General features: G+C 51.2%; 2 protein-coding genes across 4 annotated transcripts; both read right to left on the reverse strand.

Annotated features, from left to right (window-relative positions):
- Positions 1-574: 574 nt before the first annotated feature.
- Positions 575-6,353, reverse strand: SAR1A (secretion associated Ras related GTPase 1A). Of its 2 annotated transcripts, none has more exons than XM_075154152.1 (7): positions 6,264-6,353; positions 5,471-5,545; positions 4,239-4,358; positions 3,633-3,698; positions 2,880-2,983; positions 2,263-2,394; positions 575-1,613 (listed from the first exon to the last, which is right to left on the reverse strand). In XM_075154152.1, exons 2-7 carry the CDS (start codon positions 5,526-5,528, stop codon positions 1,497-1,499), a joined length of 597 nt encoding a protein of 198 aa, XP_075010253.1. In that variant the 5' UTR covers positions 5,529-5,545; positions 6,264-6,353; the 3' UTR covers positions 575-1,496. The 2 variants fall into 2 exon arrangements, with proteins under 2 accessions (XP_075010253.1, XP_075010252.1); XM_075154151.1 differs by lacking the exon at positions 6,264-6,353 and adding an exon at positions 5,871-5,958.
- Positions 6,222-17,642, reverse strand: PPA1 (inorganic pyrophosphatase 1). 2 transcript variants are annotated; one of them, XM_075154149.1, is made up of 11 exons: positions 17,406-17,642; positions 17,128-17,192; positions 14,261-14,314; positions 13,692-13,811; positions 11,662-11,748; positions 11,226-11,352; positions 10,575-10,702; positions 8,954-9,039; positions 8,658-8,727; positions 7,481-7,520; positions 6,222-6,559 (listed from the first exon to the last, which is right to left on the reverse strand). In XM_075154149.1, exons 1-11 carry the CDS (start codon positions 17,467-17,469, stop codon positions 6,528-6,530), a joined length of 873 nt encoding a protein of 290 aa, XP_075010250.1. In that variant the 5' UTR covers positions 17,470-17,642; the 3' UTR covers positions 6,222-6,527. The 2 variants fall into 2 exon arrangements, with proteins under 2 accessions (XP_075010250.1, XP_075010251.1); XM_075154150.1 differs by lacking the exons at positions 6,222-6,559; positions 7,481-7,520 and adding an exon at positions 7,531-7,861 and having other exon boundaries at positions 17,406-17,509.
- Between the last annotated feature and the right edge of the window lie 663 nt (positions 17,643-18,305).

The raw sequence follows: 18,305 nt of genomic DNA on the forward strand, positions 1-18,305 counted from the left end.
AGGCCTCGGCGCGGGGTTGTTGCGCCAAGAACGAAGCCTCCGCTCGCTCCTTTGGGCTACCAGCTTTGCCTCCTCGCTAGCCCACAGGCAAGCGAGTTTTCCATCCTGCCTCAGTTTCCCTCACCAGCCGCCCTCCCCCGCTTCGCCTTTCTCCAAGAAAGGCGCGTGGCCATTTTGCAGCGGAGGCTCCGCTCCGCCTGGGCGCGGATCCGTCCTGCGGCTGCGTCGCCTGCCGAAGCCTCGCGGTAATGCTTACGGCTGCTCCGGGGAGAGGTTAAAGGCGGTTTCACGCCTGGGCCGAGCCGGTAAGTCGATGTCAAGCGCTGGTGGCTGCCAGGGAGGGTGCAGGCTGCCCGAGGAAGACGACTCGGCGACAGCGAGGTTGTTCTTCCCGCTTGCCTTTTGTTTTTCCCCCCCAGGGACGGCTACACCAGGCACGCGCGCTCGGCTGCGGAACGGCCGCGCGGCCAGCGCCAGGTTAAACCCAGGATCGCTACCCCCTTCGGAGGAGAAAGACAGGTCTTTATTGAACTGAAAACGAGCGCTAGACAGTAATGAAACTCCAGACAAAAAATCCGTCGAGTATAAAAGAAACTGGTTTAGTCTACATTAATAACCCCATGATATGCAAATGTCAAACACTTCCACGCTACAACCACCAAAACAGCTTCGTGGTTCTTACTGTGACGGCGCAGCGAGAGGATTCGACGTCCTCGACCGAGGGGCCCGGCGTGGAGCTCAGCGCGGCTGCGGGGGAGCCGGGCGGCCCCGTCCCGCCGGCAGCGAGCGCCGGTCACCACATCCGAACAGTGGAACCGGCTGCGCTCGCGGCTGCTCCTCTCCAGCGGGAAAACTCCCCGTAGACTAAAGCAGCTCCCATGGCGCGCGTCGGTCCCAAGGGCACCCTCTTGGTCGTCGGTCAGCGTGACGCAGCACAGCCACCCTACAGCTCAGTTAAGCCCAAATGCTATGTTTATTGAGGACTTCTAATACCGTGATACCTTGGTTCAGTAATTTGTGAAATACCTAAATATCGTTAAATATATTTTTAAAAAACCCTAACCAGACTCCAGACTAAACAAGATGAACGTTAAACTAAAAAGTTAGAAGGGACGCTGTTTACATTAACACTTTCTTTAAAAAATATAATTGCTTTTTCTTTTTCTTTTTAAGTCGATTAACCACAGTGGTGAGACGTGCTCTCTTTTTCAGCCGTTACCGTGCAGCGTGCAGAGTTTTACTTCCCAGACCACACCAGCCCCGCTGTAACCGAACTGAAAGGGACACCTCGCACCCGCGTGCGGAACGGTGCCGTCTCCCCGTCACGTGGAAAAGAGTGGTGTCACCACTGTGCGATAGGGCAGCCGAAAACCAGGAGTCTCTTGGTCAATGCCGGTATGCGGTTGGAAAGCCTTCCGTGTTCTAATAGAAAAGTCCATAGGAAGCTGTGAACAGGATCAGTCCAGAGGAGTAAAACTCTCGTGTCCGTCCAAGTATCAGTCAATGTACTGCGATAGCCAACGGAAGCCTTCGCCATAGCCTTGCCTCTTCAGCACGCTGCACATGAACACCTCCATGGGACGCGCGTTCAGGTCTTTCAGTGGCACGTTTCCCTAGGGAAATCCAAAGGGAAGTCAGAACCGCACCCCTGGGAAGCACGCAGCGGTCACCACCAGCCTAGGGAAACCCCTCTGGCCCCAGGGGATGTCCCCTCCCTGCGGCACGCCACCCCTGCCCGCAGGACTTTCGGAGCCAGCGGTGTGGGAGAAGGGGCCTTAGAAACACCGAAGCAAACCCATTTTCGAGGCACGGTCGGATGTACCTGCGATACTCGGCAGCGCGATGCAAGAAGCAAGCGTCACCGCGCGGATAAGCAAGCGCCAAGAGAAGTCTTGCAGTGTTTTACTACCGTCGCCCAGCATTTCTGATCAATTCTCTCTAACTGTGCTTTTTTTTAAACGCTGAAAAAATGATTAGACGGGTAACTGGACGGAAATGCAGAGTAACGAGACCAGAAGAGCCAGACGAGGTGTTAAAACACCAGGTCAACTCCTAATTCCCTAATCACTGCAGAGGTACCATGTTTTGCACAATTCTGGCAGTTTCAAAACCTGCCCAAGGGTGGTGGTGTTAAAGATTCAGCTTGGTCAACGTTGTGGACAAATTCACGGTAACGCCCCAATTACTTTCTAGACGGAGCCTCATTCTGCAACGAAACGCGCAAGGCCTTGCGGACGATGCGAGGTTTGGATGCCTCCCTACCTTGCCGGTGGTCTGTCCGTAGAGCCCAAAGATCTCCCGCAGTTTCTCCTCGCTGATGGCCTCCGGTCTGTCGATTTTGTTACCCAAGATAAGGATTGGCACGTTGGATATTGTTTCATCTGTCATTAGCGCCTGCGTGCAAGACGGAAGAAGAGTTAAGCAGAGGCAGAAAAAACATCCACTGCTTGAAGAAAATATTTTCCTTTAAGTTCTGTGACCAACGAGGGCTATTTTTTGGTGCTACAGCACTCCTGAGGAAGAGGAGTCCCTCTGGAAAGGTTTCTCAGAAGCAGCTCCCATCTAAACCCACGGGCCGTTTCAAAACTTCTTCAAAGGCTGCTCAAGAGTAAGGGCATCCAGGCTTCTCCCGCCCCGGGAGAGTATACTTACAAATCCATACTGATCCGGTCCCTGCATAAGGTAACGTGCAAATTTCTACAAGCACACGCTTTGGACACCGCATCGCTGGCGTCAAAGGTGCACTGGAAGTGCAAATCCAAAGCACGAGACTCTCAAAATGCGCTGTGCGCAAGTTCCAGCCCAAAAAAGAAGAATATTATTTATAATTTAGCTATTCAGACGTCTTGGGGAAGGAAAAAAAAGAAAAGTATATTTACATTAAGCTCAACTTTGGATTCCATAAGACGCGAGTGATCTGCGCAGTCCACCAGGAAGACGATCCCATTGATGGCCGGCAGGTAGTTCTTCCAGACCCGGCGAGCTGGAACACAGAAGCGACAAACACCCCCCTGTGAAAACGCTAGCCGGAGCAACAGGGAAACGGCACCCAAAAGCGGGAGCCACCCTCTCGGTCAGGATTTCCAGGCAGCGTGAGACCTTCTGGTGAGGGGACTGGCTGAGGCCGCGAGCCAGGCGGTTCGGAGAGCCGCTTACGCGCGCTCTGCTTTCGTCAGTAAGCAGCAGCAACCGAGGCCGCCCTGTTAGCCAGGGTTTCTTTCTTCCTATGTTTTTGTGTATTAAAAAAAAAAGGGCAGAAAACCTTTTCTTAGAACCTCTAGAAAGTCTAAAAAATAAAAATTCAGCAGTTATTCAGAAGAATAAGCCTATGACGCTCAAGTCTTCCACGGCTAAAAATATTTCAGGCAGCAGAGCATGAACTGGCAGCATTTTTTTTCCAAACTGCCAGAATTAAGCAGAAATATTGAACCACCAATACGCTACAGCCAGGAGGTTATTTCCACATATTGCTCCATAAACAATTTCAGGGAACAAATAACTGGGTATTGCTAATTGCCATCACTTTACAGTATCGCTTTTCGGTAGATTTTTCTTAAAGTGGCTGGAGAACATCACCGGAATCAGAAAATTAACCTCACTTGGTGTCTCCCACTCAGCAACGTCACTTTTACCTTGTTCGTGTCCACCCAGATCAAAAGTCGTAAAGGTCATTCCAGCAATCGTCAGCTCCTCTGATGCTGAAAAGTAAAAATAAGGCCGTGTTGCAGGAAAATAAAGAAGCTGTCACGGATAGAATTTCGTGGGGACGCTTGTTAACATCACATACACTCCTCATATAAGATATCCTGTAGAACTCAGGAATTCCCTGCATTTCCTGTAGAATTCAGCCACTGAAACGGAGTTGTTTCACAAAATCACAAGCGGGAGAAAATAATTTGTCCTACCTCCTTACTTAAGCACAACCTTATCAACCTGCATCACACTTTATTACACTTTTCATTAGAAACCCACTCCCTCCCCAAGACAGGCACGTCGTATTCACTGAACCACGCCAGTGCTCGGGCTCTCCGTTTTATATTTGAGAGGAAAATGCAAATCCCATTTCAGCTCGGGCAACCATCGTGCCAACGCAACCTCAGATGCAGTTTTAAGTCTCTTAAAGTCTGTCGCCCCAATGCAGAGCTATCACTGAGGCACCTTTCAACACCGTGCTCCCAAAATTAAAGAGGAAAAACCACACCACGAGGCAGGCGGGGCTCAGTCGCTGGCAGACTTACTGGGATGTAGTGTCGGGACATGCTGACCCAGCCTGTCGTCTTTCAGCATGTGCAGCAGAGTGGTTTTGCCTGCGTTATCCAAGCCCAGGAACACAAGTTTTCCAGATTTCTTGTACAAACCTGGAAGGAAAACGAACAAGCGAGAAAAACTCCAGCAGGTTTATCTCGGCACGCGAGCAGAAACGCGGCGACGCTTGCCGCTCTTTATATACGACCCCCTCTCCCAGAGCTATACTGCCACCTGCGCATTTGCAGCCCTTCCAGCACGGACACAGAACGGCACGGAAAAGAACAGTGTGAACCGCCTTTTACCAAGGCAGTGCGAGGTAACATCTACAACAACGGACATTTTCTAAGCTCGTATTTCTGTGAGTAATGTATTCTTTTCTCAGATACATCCTCGCAGAAGAGCGTGCAGCAAAGTATCACCTATGTGCAATGGGTGATGGATCAATCTGTCGCCCCAAGGGGGTATTTAAATGTGAAAATTGAATAAACTCGTAAAAGATAGCAGCAAGTTGCTGAAGAAAAAGTGCAAAGCATGAAACAACACATCATTTTCTTTAGATAAACTGATTTTTTTTCCACTTCTAGGTATGCATCTGCCGCAGAAAAGTTCCCTTAGGTTTCCAACAGGACTTTTTCTCATCCCTCCCTACGCTCCGGACGGAAAGCACCCCGTCCTCCAGCAAGGACCTCCGCTGGAATTCACAACTCTGGCGGGAGGAGCTTCGCCATCGCCCGCACCTCAGGAAAGGGCCACTCGCCCCAGCCCAGCTGCGCAGGTCACCCTAGATTGGGCAATGTTTTGGCCAGCAAAAAGCCTTCAAGCCGGATGGCGCTGGGGGGTGTTAGTCAGCGGCCAGCCGCTGCTCCAGGCACGCCGCGGCGGGTAATGGGAAGCGAGCATTTGAGGGAGAAGCAAGCCAACCAGCCGCAGCAGCGAGAAATAAGGGCGAGCTCTGGCAGAGCTGGTGAGCTCGCATACCGGGAGGAGGAGGACGGGGTTCCCTCCCTGACAAGGCAGCTAGGGCAAGGGAAAGATTGAGTGGGAGCCAAATTATTCTCAAAGTTCTTCCTCCTAGCGCAAAAAACAACTTAGATGATTTGCAGCTTTCTTCGCCAGACTTTATAGATATCTCGCCCTCCGAAAGAGATACGCTTTAAGCCCGAACTTTTAAGCCATCTTGGCAACCGGCACAAGCCTGGAGCCTAACGCGAGGCGGCATTACCTAAAAATTGCAGCACGCTGCTGAAGCCGTTGTAGAGCCATTCGAAAATAAAAGACATGGCTGAAGATTAATCGCCTGCGGGGATAAAAAAAAAAAAATCAGAATTACGGATCTTAGCGCTTGCTGGAAACCGGCTGCGTGCCCCCCACAGCCCGCGGGATGCCGGCCGGCACAAGGCCGCGGCCGAGGGACGCCGCTCCCCCCTCAACGACCCCCGCCGCCGGGGCGGCGGCGGGGGTCGTTGAGGGGGGAGCGGCGTCCCTCGGCCGCGGCCTCAAGGGTGGGCGGCGCGGCCTAGCCCCCGCCCCGCCCCTGCCTGCGTGTCACCCCCCGCCGCCCCCGGCCGCCCCGCTCGCCCCCCGCTTCCCCGCGGCCCGGCCCGGCCCCCGCCACGGCTCACCCCCGGGCCACCGACTCCCCTCCTCGGCAGCCGCCAGCTCCCCGCCGGAAATACGTCGCCACGCTCGCCCCCCTCCCCTCTCCACTTCCGGCCCGGCGGCTTCGCCGCGCTGGCGGCGTGCGTCTGACGCCACGGGTTCGAGGCCGCCCACCGGCGGGTCCGCGCTGAACGCGGAGGACGCGGGTTCGAGGCCGGACCAAGTCACATCGTCGAGGGACACGATAGCGCGTTACCCGATAAATCCTCCCCAAAACAACCCCGCGCGCTACCAACCCGCAGCACAGACCCCTCTAAGGGCCGCTGGTCACCCCTCGGCTTCCTTACAGGCAGGGAAGGAGGAGCCCGGCAGAGTTCGGTTTCAGTAGTTTTTATTTATAGCATCCATACGCGTACCAGGCGAACGATCTTCCGTCGCGATTTACAAAGTACACTGTACGACCACGCACAAGCAGGGTGTTTTGATTTTATAAATTATGTCTTCTAGCCTCCACAAGACCTTGATACAGCAGACACGTCACTGCTAGATAGGTAATTCTAATCGGCAAAGGTGCAGGCAAGGTCTGTTGTTGACACTGAAGCTATTTTTCTGGTCTATTCCTGCACGCGGCGACTCCTTGGTGGGAAGGACACGGCTGTCTCGCCACCCATCCTCAGGCCTTAGTTCTTCTGGTAGTAGAACCACTTGTCAACTGTGTGGGGCAGGGAAAAAAAAAAAAAAAACCAGAGGGGGTTAGTCCTCTGTTAGCCAACCCGCTTATTAAGTAGTCACAGGGCACTGCGTCACCGCCAGCGCAGGGGCTTCCTCCCGCCCCCGTCAACACCACCGCCACGCACCCAACAGGTTCTCCTGCGGCCCTGTCTACGTGTGTTTGTTTTCCTGAAGAAGTCACCCTCGCTCGGTCTACAGGTGACTCAGTTCAGGCGAGGAAGGCAAGCCAGAGCCAGCTCGGCTTCCCTCCGGTCCGGACTTGGCGTGCAAGGTGCCCGTGGCCACCTCGCGCAGAAGGAAAAGACGACAGCCGAGCGAGGATTCCTCCCGCAGCCGTTGTTTTCTGATGGAGCCGCGTCCCGAGGCATCCAAAGGCTCGCTACCAGCTCGCAGCGGACGCTTGTTCAGTGACAGATCTCCCATCAGTGGGTTCAGCGGCAACCGAAGCACCAACGCGCGACCGGTTTCTGCCTCTGCTCTGCGCAAGTAGGGAGTCATTCCCTTCCTCGCTTGCCTGCGCTGAGGATACTGATGAAACCCCTGTTTCGGAGGAACTAAAACCGCTCTCCTGCTAACGCTGCACGTCAGTCCTCGGCAGTGCGGCTCTTTCAGGACCTGCTATAAATCTAATCTCTTCTGGAGCAAACTGTGGCACCTCAGGTCTCCTACTCACCGCTCATTTACCCGCCTCACGTACCCAAACAAGGAAATAAGGCAACCACAGAAGTTATTCAGGAATTAAACAGCATTACTGACACAAGGGAAGTCCAACAAGGTCCTCCATTTCTCCTAGTGCTACAGCCATACCCAGCTATCAGTTAAGACCCTCATTTTCCTATTGGTAATTCCCTTGAGGAAGCCTCCACTCTGCACTGGAACATAAGCGCGGGTTGAGACTTACCTTCGGGTGGGATCGGGTTGGCAGCTTTACACGGCGGTGCCTGAAACGAGAAGTGTATTAGCCGATAGCAACTGCTGACAGAGGTTGCCCTTACGCCTCACTGGACACCATTTAGAGCTGCACAAGTCTTTACCGAGCACAGTTTAAGGTCTAAGCAGTGTAAACGGGGCGGCGGCAGCCAGTGCTGGTCAGCTGTGAGGGAATAAATGAGCTGACGTGCGGCGTGAGTGCTGCCATGCCCACAGCCTCCTCATTCCGCACATGTCCTACATGCCGGCGGTGCTCTGCTCTAAGCACAGGCTGCAGTGCCATCTGCTTCTCACCACACGCAGTTACCGCTCCAGCGTCCGTACAGCTGCAGGCAGCCTGCTTTTTTTAAGCCTACAGTGTGATGGTGGAATAGAAGTACAAAGGACTCTCGAAAAACTTCTCTGAAGAGTTTTCACCCGATGTTTAGCAACCAAAGACAGACAAGGGTCCCTAGCTGGTGACACATCCTCCACGAGGGTTACATTTTCAAAAACTTAATAAAGTAATTCGGATACCACCAGAGGATACAAGCCCTTTTAAAACCAAGACGATGATAGGCGGCTATGGAGAGACTCCGGTTTCCAGTGACCTTTCCACACACTGAGGCAACATTTGCATTTTGATTTTCCTCTCCCATTCCTCTAACCCCTTTCGAGTTGCCAACAACAGTACTTCACAAGCCTGGGGAGACGCGGATAAGTCCTGAAACTGTAGGGGTACTACACTGGGAAATTCAAGCTTTTCCTTGCAAAAGATGCAAGCTCCCTGGCTGCAAGGCTCTCAGAAATTAGACTTTCTCTTCTCAAAGGGTGATCTGTGCTGTGAAACTCTTGGAAGGCCAAATATTTAAACACCCTCTGAACAGCTGACAGCCAAGCTACGGTCCAGAAGTTTAGCCCTTCACGCAAACTCTGTTTTGGATTCCATCTCCCAGATGACTAAGGGCAAGGAGAAGCCTCTGGAGGAACGTCTGGCTTGCTCCTCATCCATCCTATTTAACCAGAAACAGGTGCTGGTTCAGTCATCCAAAAAATTCTGAGCACACAATGCGCTATTCACACAGCGAGGAGAGTTTACGGTACCACACAAACCGTATCGTTCTGCCCAACACTGATGTTGGGGGTAGGACACTCAGATTTGTACTTACTGCATCCACAGTAGCTTTTGCACACTCTTGACTACAGCAGAAAGGGCTGTCGGACACCGTCAGATTTGTGCTAGGAGAGAAAGGTCGCTTGTGAGAAGGTGAAAGCCAAGTCTCTCCCCCAAGAGTATTAAATAACAGAATATTAAGAATCATTGTTATAGTTGCCAAGTTGAAGGGGAAGGCCTGCGGAGACAGCCAGCAGCTAAGGGAAAGCATGGCACCGCTCAGGAAAGGAAGTTTCAGGGTTATTTGTTTAGGGGAAAGGAAGGCGCAGAGTACCACAAGCATTAACCTACCAGTTGATCTCCCCTCCGTCAGCTTTCTTCCCTATTAAAGCTTTCCAGTGTTCATGAGTGGTTTTGATGATGTTCACCGCAAAATCCTGAAGTTGAAGATGAGAACAAACATCATGTTATGTGTAAGCGCTAGGCCATTTTCTCCAGACTATCGCTTACATGGAACAAGAGGCCAGTATTTATATAGGCTGATTTTAGATAGTTTCTGACTCTGGAAGGGACTCAGAGAGATCTCTTCCATTACTGCGCCTTTCAGGAATAACAGCAACCTCCCAGAGCACAACAGCTGAACAACAGGGATTTTATAATACCAGTTGTTTTACTTTCAAGATGGGAGGATACGCCAAGGTCACCTAGTGAGCTTGAAGCCAAAAGAAACTGAACGCAGATATTCTAGTCTCGGGCCAGTGCTATATTATAAAAGCACCTCCACCCCGCTGCTCCTCCCACTCGGTTTGTCTTCGGCAGCTAGTTGATCCTGACCTATCTGCGAGCTTTCTTCCACTCCAGGCAAATCATTCAGCTGCTGTGCAGATCAACAGGAAGAGACATGCACCTAATCTAGCTTTGCAACTATTTAAAAATGAATCTGCTTCCAAGCATACCGCAGCTTTTTTCCTTTAAAAAATTAGTATATGCTCAAGCATATACTGTCAGCTGGAGAAAGAAGCACACACAATTCATTGTTAGCATGAACACCAGCAATAAATATCCTGGTTTGATACCACACAGAGCCAAATAAACCACTGCAGGAACATGTGTGAGGTTCTTCGCCCCTGCTTTCCGCCTTACCCTTGATTCCGGTTTCACCCATCCTGAGGAGCAGCGAGATGTCCCAGCCCACCCAACCTAGTGCCGTGCTACGGTCGAAGGGGACAAGTCCACTCCCACGTGACTTCCATTTTTCCCCCTTACCCCTTCCCTCCCTTCCCACACCAGGCTTTGCAGGCCCCCCCTTCTCTGCACCAACCCTGGAGCCCTGGGAGTCGAGTCACCTCACTAACCCGCTCACGGCATACCAGGACTGGCAGGAGGGAGGCTGCAGAAGCAGGATTTCTCCCGTTCGGGAGCAGTAAGTTATCTGACCCACCCCAGAGAAGAGGCAGAGGAATAACGCTGCCGAGGCAGAGCCTTACTCAAAGGGCGTGAGGGAACATTTTACGCCTGAAGGAAGAAGCATTTTAACTCCTGAGTAGTCAGCTTGCAACAGGCTGCAGCGGAACAAAGCCAGTGAGCAAGGAAGGCAAAGGGTGATGTCAAGCACCCTTTGCTCCGGAGCAGGAGCAAATAAACCTGGCGTTTTCCATCCTGGTTCTGACACAGGGGTTCCCAGCCCTGAAGTGATCTCACATGAATGTCATCTAGAAGAAAAACTGATCATACCCAACAGCAGCCAGGTGATAACCCTACGCTTTTTCTCCGAGTACTCCTGCAAGCGCTGGGCTAGAAACAAGCAGAATGGTAGGCTGGAAAAACAGCAGGAAGAATGAAGTCGGCTATCAGCAGCCCGTAGAAACCCATTCTCTCAGCGACTACTCATTTGCGTCCCCATGCACTTTGAGCTCAGGTTTTGGACAGCGTGCCTTTGCACGCTCACAGTAATGAAGAAAGGCGATCCTACCTTGTTTTTAAATTCACCATTAAAAGCAAACTGGTTTTCTGGCTTTCCATCAGGTACTTTGTATCTTCTGAACCAGTCCACTGTAGCTTCTAAGTATCCAGGTTTCATCCTTCTGACATCATTGATATCTAGCCATGGAGAAAAGGTTTGTCAGCCAGATCTAGTAACAGAAGTTACTTAGCTACTACCCTGCTCTTCTGAGCTGCCCCTCTTTCAGCCCCTCCTCAAGTAGCCTTAGGAACAGTTCAGACAGGTTACAGTAAAGACACAAGAGTGGGTATCTGCACAGGAAAGTTAGTGTTTCATCTTCACAGTATCCCCTGATTGCCCCCAGGAGCATGGGCACGTTGAAACAGCTTTGATTAGAGACTTACTGGACAACCCCTTTTCTTCCACTCAGAGGACAGGCTGTACAGCCACCCTCTTCTTTGAGACGCCAGGCCATGCAGCGTACTGACAATTTGGGATAAACAGCAGTAAAATGTTTTGTTAGAGGATTGATAACGTCCTATTCTGCTGTTCTTCCAGTATCACATCTGATGAATACCGTGGCATAGAAGGAGCAAGCCCGTGTCCCGTCTTGAAAGCTTCCTACAGGCTCTCAATGGAGAAAGGGAAGTACTAAGCCTGCTCCTCCCTCCTGTTATTTACCATTGTAGTTGTCTGCTTCGGGGTCTTCAACATTGATAGCAATTATCTTCCAGTCTGTCTCTCCCTCATCAATCAGTGCCAGCGTGCCCAGCACCTTCACTTTGATGACTTCTCCTCGAGAGCAAACCTGTAAGGACAAAGACCTTGTTGTCGGTACCGATGCATCCAAGGGATGCACAACAGGAGACTGTGCAAGCTGTGAGAGTTCAGCAAGCAGCCAAACTGCTTCAGAAATCAGCTATCGCTTATCAGCGGTTCAGGAGCCTGGCTCACAAGGCTTGCGCTGTAAGATCTCATCACCCATCTCCAGAGGCACCGGAGGGAAACATCACATTCTTAAGGTAGAGGAGGTAGGAACTGAACAATATCTCCGGATAATTGACTTCAGAGACATTAATTACATGTCTCAAAAGAGTTACCCTTTAGAATGCATTACCTTGCTTCCAATTTCGCACACATCAATTGGATCGTTATCTCCACAGCAGCCAGTATTTTCATCTTTGTGACCTGGGTCTTCCCAAGTCTGCAAAAAAAAAAAACCACCACCAAAACCACAGGAATAAGTCTCAGGTTTCAAGAGGAAACAAAAAGCAGGTTTATTTCAGGCATGCAATTGCCTGGAAGATACAGATGATGGCCCACTTCTCACTTGCTTTCAGGTCTAGCGGTTGGGCTACTATTTCACTTGTGCCTGCAAATGCAGTTTGCATCCAAGTTAAAAGGTCTTATCTTGCCAAGGGTAAGCTGCTCCCTCCCCCTGACAAACCTTTTTTCAACTACTTTCCAGACTTCCTCCTCCCTTCCACAGCTGCATAAAGGTGAAGTTCACATCTATAAAGAACACTCACTGATTTGGCTGCCTGCCTGTTCCTCTCCCTATTCATTTCTTAACAGAAGTTTCCTGAACTCCAGATAGCAGTCCAACAGAGATGGAAGACAGACAGGGTGTATTGTTTCCTTTTAATTAAACAATTAAAGACACATTGTAACACTAGAGCAGTGATAAGAATGCGGAGTCCCATACCCTGTGCTACCCAGCGTCCTAGTGCATCTCACCTCAAGCGGTGAGTAGAAGTTGAAAGACAGGACTCCAGAAGGCATTTGAGCTTCAATCAGAAACTTAAAACACGCTTCTGATCAGGAGCGAAAGGACACCGTGCCCACCTGCATCATAAGGAGCATCTACCTCCAAGGTTGTCGAGATACAAAAAGAAGGAATGCTCTTCCCAAATTTCTGCGTGCCAGGACATGACTAGTATAGTCAAGACCTCGTGATGCATTCAGGAAGATGTACTGAAACCTGGGTGGTGCTGAAGGACTCTTCACAATCGCTATCGCACTTCTCAAAGAGGAAGTGTTAAGTTTGGTCCCTTTGATGCACAAACATTTTTGATCCACTAACACATGACTGAGCAAAGGCTTCAAAAGCTGTAATTCTGTACAAAGAAACTGGCTCCAGAATACATTCGAGTAGAAAACAATTCAACTTCGAAACACCGTCTTAAGCCACTTGGAGAAAACACTTGACATGCACTGCTATCAAGACTAGAATTACAAAATTCAGTGTATTTCCCTGTGAACTGTCACTGACAATTTATTTCTCTAAACGAAACTCAACCCGTAGAGAACATCAGAGACAAACAGCCTTGCCCAAAGTTCCTCTTTATCTAGCAGTCACCAGCCAGCTAAGAGCACGTGTCCAGGTGTCACCATCTGTCGGTCCCCCCTTGCCAGCCGTTTCAGAGAAAGCGTGTGTGCAGCTGCGGACGTCTGCCTCACGCAGTCTCTGGACTTCCAAGTGACCTTTCTGCCACTCAGATGCAACACTGAGAACAGGGCATCTGCTACCATCCAACAGCTCAACGCGTTAGTCTAGCTGTGTGTTTTAGACTCTGAACAATAAGAGGGGCAGAGACGGGACAGGTAGTCTTCAGATCTATTCAGATTTTCATTGTCCACATCCAAAGTCTAAACCAGTCAGCTAATTCACTGCAAGAAGAACTGTAAAGATACAGCCATATACCAAGATCCTGTACTATTAGCTTAAAACTTCAGCTCTTTATGCTTCACCAGGCAGGAACTGAGGGCACTGCATTGCCAGATGCCCAGTTCCTCGTGTAATGACAGCTTCCTTCATCCAAAGACACGGACCAACCAAACTGCCGAGCAGCCAAGGAGAGGAGCGACATGGCAGGTACATCACTAGCAGCAGCTGCTCATCCTCAAATAGCCTGTTTACAGCATTAGCTACAAGCCTACCTCTTCAGGTTTCTACTTAAAAGTACCCCTGCCTTCTTGACAGGTTCTCTTCGTTAGCAAGATTATATATGCAGCTGCAAATGCTTGTTCCAGACCAGACTCTCAGCTGACCTTTTGCTCATTAATACAGTGGTAGTCACAGACACACACAGGCATCCTCCCTCCTCCCCACCAGAAAGGATGAACCACTGAGGCAAATTACAGTACCTGTGGGATAGCACCGTAATTCCAGATATAACCCTTATGGGGAAACACGTTAGCTACATAGCGCAGTTTTCCTTTCTTCACATCTTGCTTAATTGGGTTTAAGGGATCCTTTGTTGCAATCTGAAAGAAAAGTTACATAAATCTCTCTACTTTGCTCTCTAAGAAAAACCAAGCCTTTTTTTTTTAATGAAGCTGGCTTCTAACTGACAAGCCAAGAGACCAGGAGCTGACCCTGAGGCCAACAGCAGATGTTGGATAACTCCATTTCCTGTTGCATTGCCATCTCCTGGGATATATTTTTCAGCAGACTTACAAATGTCAGAACCACATGGGGCTGAGAGCCACAAGATGCTGCTTTAATCAGAAGCCACAGAAGAATACCAAGTTATTCCAACTTCTGCAAGTCTCAGCTTCCATACTAGGCCTCTAGTGTTAAGCAAGTATTTACATGAGAAGTTAGAAACCATTCTGATTCAAGGGGTGGAATTGAGGAGGAGAGAATCGGCAAAGCCAAAGATTAATAGACTGGTCAGCTCAAGCACTTAAGCTAGGAACTGTAATATAGTTACCTCCATTTTAGCATTTGTCCATCGAGGTACTTCCACAACCATGTTGAACACATTCTGAAGAAAGCAAAATATCAGTGAATGGGAAGGAATCTCAAGACCACACTTTAAACTAGGGAACACAAATAAGTAAGCATGAAAACCAGCCAGGTCGCATGAAAACCATAACTTTTTTTCTGTTTTTTTTTTTCCAGTGCCAGTTTTGATACGGTTGATACAAGTCCCGTAGTCCAGTCAGTCACACATCATCACTCAAAGTTGAATCCCATGAAAGGCACCAGCAAAGGCCAGGCTGAGGTTACCCACGCATGCTCCATCAGTTGCCACCTATGACCGTCTCCATCATGTTCCTAGGTTACGGAACAGCAGGTTTAAATGAATCGAAGACAGCTGCATACAAACTATCCTGGGCATAACAAAATGATTTTTTAGGTGTATTTATTAAATACAATGCACGTAAGCTACAGCAAAAGCCACCCTGGCAATTTAAAAGAGACACGGCTTACAGGAGTAAGCCATCTATTTCGTAATATGGGTACCTACATACTCTCCTGAACAACTGAGAACATCACTCCCAAATATTCTAGTCCGTCTTGAAGTAGGGAGAGATGCCTGAGCTTCCCCCCTCCAAGCCGACAGACCTTGTTAGCAGCACGGTGCAAGGATAAAGACCTGGGGGAGAAACGTAGAACCACATTTTGCAGTATCTAGTTTACGGGTGACACTGGAAAACATCTCCTGTTGACTCCAGCTGGGCTGAGAGGACTCTCGAGTGTTCAATGCCAGAGTCTCCTCTTCAAGAAAACAAGCTTTTCCACACTTGAACCTTAACATTTGCTGTTTGGAAAGTCAAACCTTGTTCCCTAGCAGACAAGGTTTCTAATCCCCAGGTTAAGCAGTATTAGCATTGCAAAATCCCGCGCACCTGTATTGCGCCATAATTAGATTGCTATCGTGCGAGTGCTGTTACGTCATTGACTTTGCCCACACCCTTCCCTAACAAAAGTTTATTACATCCCCTTAATTGAAGGGGGTCACTGCTCATTTGCAATTTAAAAGTAAAAAGGTCTGTACTATTTTTATTTATAAGTAACTCGAGGAAAGGAATGAGGCAATCTGAACTGGCTAGGCAGGGTGCTTGAGGCTTTGCAGGCAAGGAAAGACGACTTGGGGGCGCGTCTTTGTTAGGCTCGCAGTTTCCTCACAGTCCAACTGACAGATCTGCCTTGGTCTAAGACATCCAGCGAGTAGCCCAAGGTCATTCCTTCACAATGCCAAGACACACAGGTACAGATAAGGTCAGCACATCCCAGCCCTAGACTGAAAAAAACACCCTGCAATCCTCTCAGTGTCTTAGAAGTCTAAGGATAAAGATCAAGGGGCCCAGAGAGTAAGACAACCTTTTGCTCCAAGCTGGGCTCCTACCATAGCTGGTAATGAACCTGCTAAGTAAGGAGGAAAATCTCTGCAGAGAGGCACTCCAGCAACAGAAGGAGGTCTAATGTGATCAGCACTATTGTGTAACTTCGGGGACTGCGACCTTCAGTGATACTTGCTCCTCTTAATGACTTGGCAGGGAGAAGCTGGCAAGCAGCACCAAGTGCCTGAAGGCACACCAGTAGCCCAGTTTCCCTTGTTAATCATTACCAGTCCGCAGAAACCCTCCTCACCCCTGTACTCACTCCCCTGCCCTTTCCTTCCCTGTTCTGCGAGCGCCTGCATAGCGTAGTAGTATCTGGATTTTCCTTGTCCGAGTTACCTGTCAGACACCTGCTTTTGAAAACTGCTTTCCCAGTCGGCCACAGAAGCTGCTTCGCCACTGTCCGTGATGATTACAATCCGTCTTTTCCCTTCTGAGCAGGCAAAAGCCACCTCAGACTTTCCAGAGCGTATTCTGACAACACCTGCACCCCAAAGCTAAATCAGCTACTTTTGAGAGGTTCATCTCTCAAATCTGCACACTCTTTTCCTTTCCCATAACGACTCTCTACCTCCAGATTACACCTCTCTATCACGAACATTAGAACAGTTCATCCACTACGTTTCTCAAGCTGCACAGCTTTTCAGTACGTGTTAAAAGAAGAGCTACAGAGGTAAGGAACACAGTCAGTGAGCCCCCGTTACCACTGAAAAAGCATTCAGTGAAAACTGAAGCACAGCCGTTTTGGTTTCCTAGAGCTGAGGCATTTCAGACAGTGATTCAGAACAGCCTAATGTGACTAACCGCTGGCTGCTAGAAGGATGTACAAGCCCTGCATCACTGCATGCGGCAGGTTCCCCAGCTGCACTTTTGGTGAGGCAAGAGGTCCCCAGGAGCTGCTACAGCAAGAACTTAACATGCTCACCTCCTGTTCAGCGGCTGGTTACACTGCAGGCATAAAGCGGCCTTACTGCAGTCAAAACCCAAGCCTGAAATATCATGCTGCATGAGCATATACGTCCATAGGAGTGGATGTAGATATTTAGCTAAACGGAAAACTGCTTCTTTTAACCCAAAACGCTTTCATGGGACCTTTCATGTTCAAGACAACCACTCGTATCTCAGACACAAACACGAGAATGAGATCATCCGTTCTCTTCTGCGTCACTCTACCCGAGGCCGAGACTGCGAGAGAAGGGCACCCATTCTTTGCAAGATCTGGCGATGCTTCTGTTAGGGTGCTCCTGCCGAGAAGCAGCGTAAGAACCTGGGAGCCTCCCTCGGGTATTTCAGGCCTGCAGGACCGCACTCCCTTACAAAATACTCACCCCCGGGCCCAGAGCTCCAGCGGTTGCTCTTGTCACCGCCCCCAAGCCCACGAGGCCACACCAGCCACCCGGCTCGGTGGTGCTTACTCCCCGCAAGGCAGCCGGTCCCTCTCCCCTCTTACCTCGCCGGCGTCCGCGTAGATGGGGATGTCGTGGAAGGGGGAGATGTAGCGCCCGGCGGCGTCCTCTGCAAGGCAAGAGGGGGGCGAATCAGGCTCGGTCTGAGGGGAGGCCCCACCAGGCCCTGCCTGAGGGGACGCCTCAGGTGAGGGGCGCGGGGGGGGGGGCGCGCTCAGGCCGCAGGGGCTCCCCCAGCGCCTCCAGAGGAGCTCGGCCCCCCAACCCCCGGGCCGGGAGGATGAGGGGGATGAGGAGGAGGGGGAAGGCGGTGGGGACTCACTGAAGAAGAGCCGGTATTCCAAGCTGTGAGGCGCGGCGCGCTCCTCCACGCTGTAGCCGGCCATCGTGCCGCGCGCAGCCCGCCGGCTGCCGCACTGCGCAGGCGCGACGCGCCACGCCCCCCCGGCCGAGGGGGGCGGGCACTGCGCAGGCGCCAAGCTCAATCCTGCCCCGCCCCGCGCCACGCGGCCGCGCTCCCCCCCCCCCCCCCCCCCCCGCCACGCCACGCCACGCGTGGCGTGGCGGGGGGGGGGGGGGGAGCGCGGCCGCGTGGCGCGTGGGCGAGCAGCAGCACGGTGTTGGGTAGCACGGCACGGGACGGCCCTGCACGGCGTGGCGTGGTCTAGCATGGCCACAGCAGCACGGTGTGGCGTGATCCACAACAGCCCCAGGCAACGCTGCAGGCTTGGGGCAGAGCGGCTGGGAAGTGCCCGGAGGAAAAGGACCTGGGGGTGCTGGTCGACAGCGGCTGAACATGAGCCGGCAGTGTGCTCAGGTGGCCAAGAAGGCCAACGGCATCCTGGCCTGTATCAGGAACGGTGTGGCCAGCAGGAGCAGGGAGGTGATCGTGCCCCTGTACTCGGCACTGGTGAGGCCGCACCTCGAATCCTGTGTTCAGTTCTGGGCCCCTCACTACAAGAAGGACATGGAGGTGCTGGAGCGTGTCCAGAGAAGGGCAACGAAGCTGGTGAAGGGCCTGGAGCACAAGTCTGATGGGGAGCGGCTGAGGGAACTGGGGTTGTTTAGTCTGGAGAAGAGGAGGCTGAGGGGAGACCTCATCGCGCTCTACAACTGCCTGAAAGGAGGTTGTAGCGAGGTGGGTGCTGGTCTCTTCTCCCAAGTAACAGCGATAGGACGAGAGGAAATGGCCTCAAGTGGCGCCAGGGGAGGTTTAGACTGG

This window comes from Calonectris borealis, chromosome 7 (genome assembly GCF_964195595.1).
Source record: "Calonectris borealis chromosome 7, bCalBor7.hap1.2, whole genome shotgun sequence".
Classification (NCBI taxonomy): domain Eukaryota; kingdom Metazoa; phylum Chordata; class Aves; order Procellariiformes; family Procellariidae; genus Calonectris; species Calonectris borealis.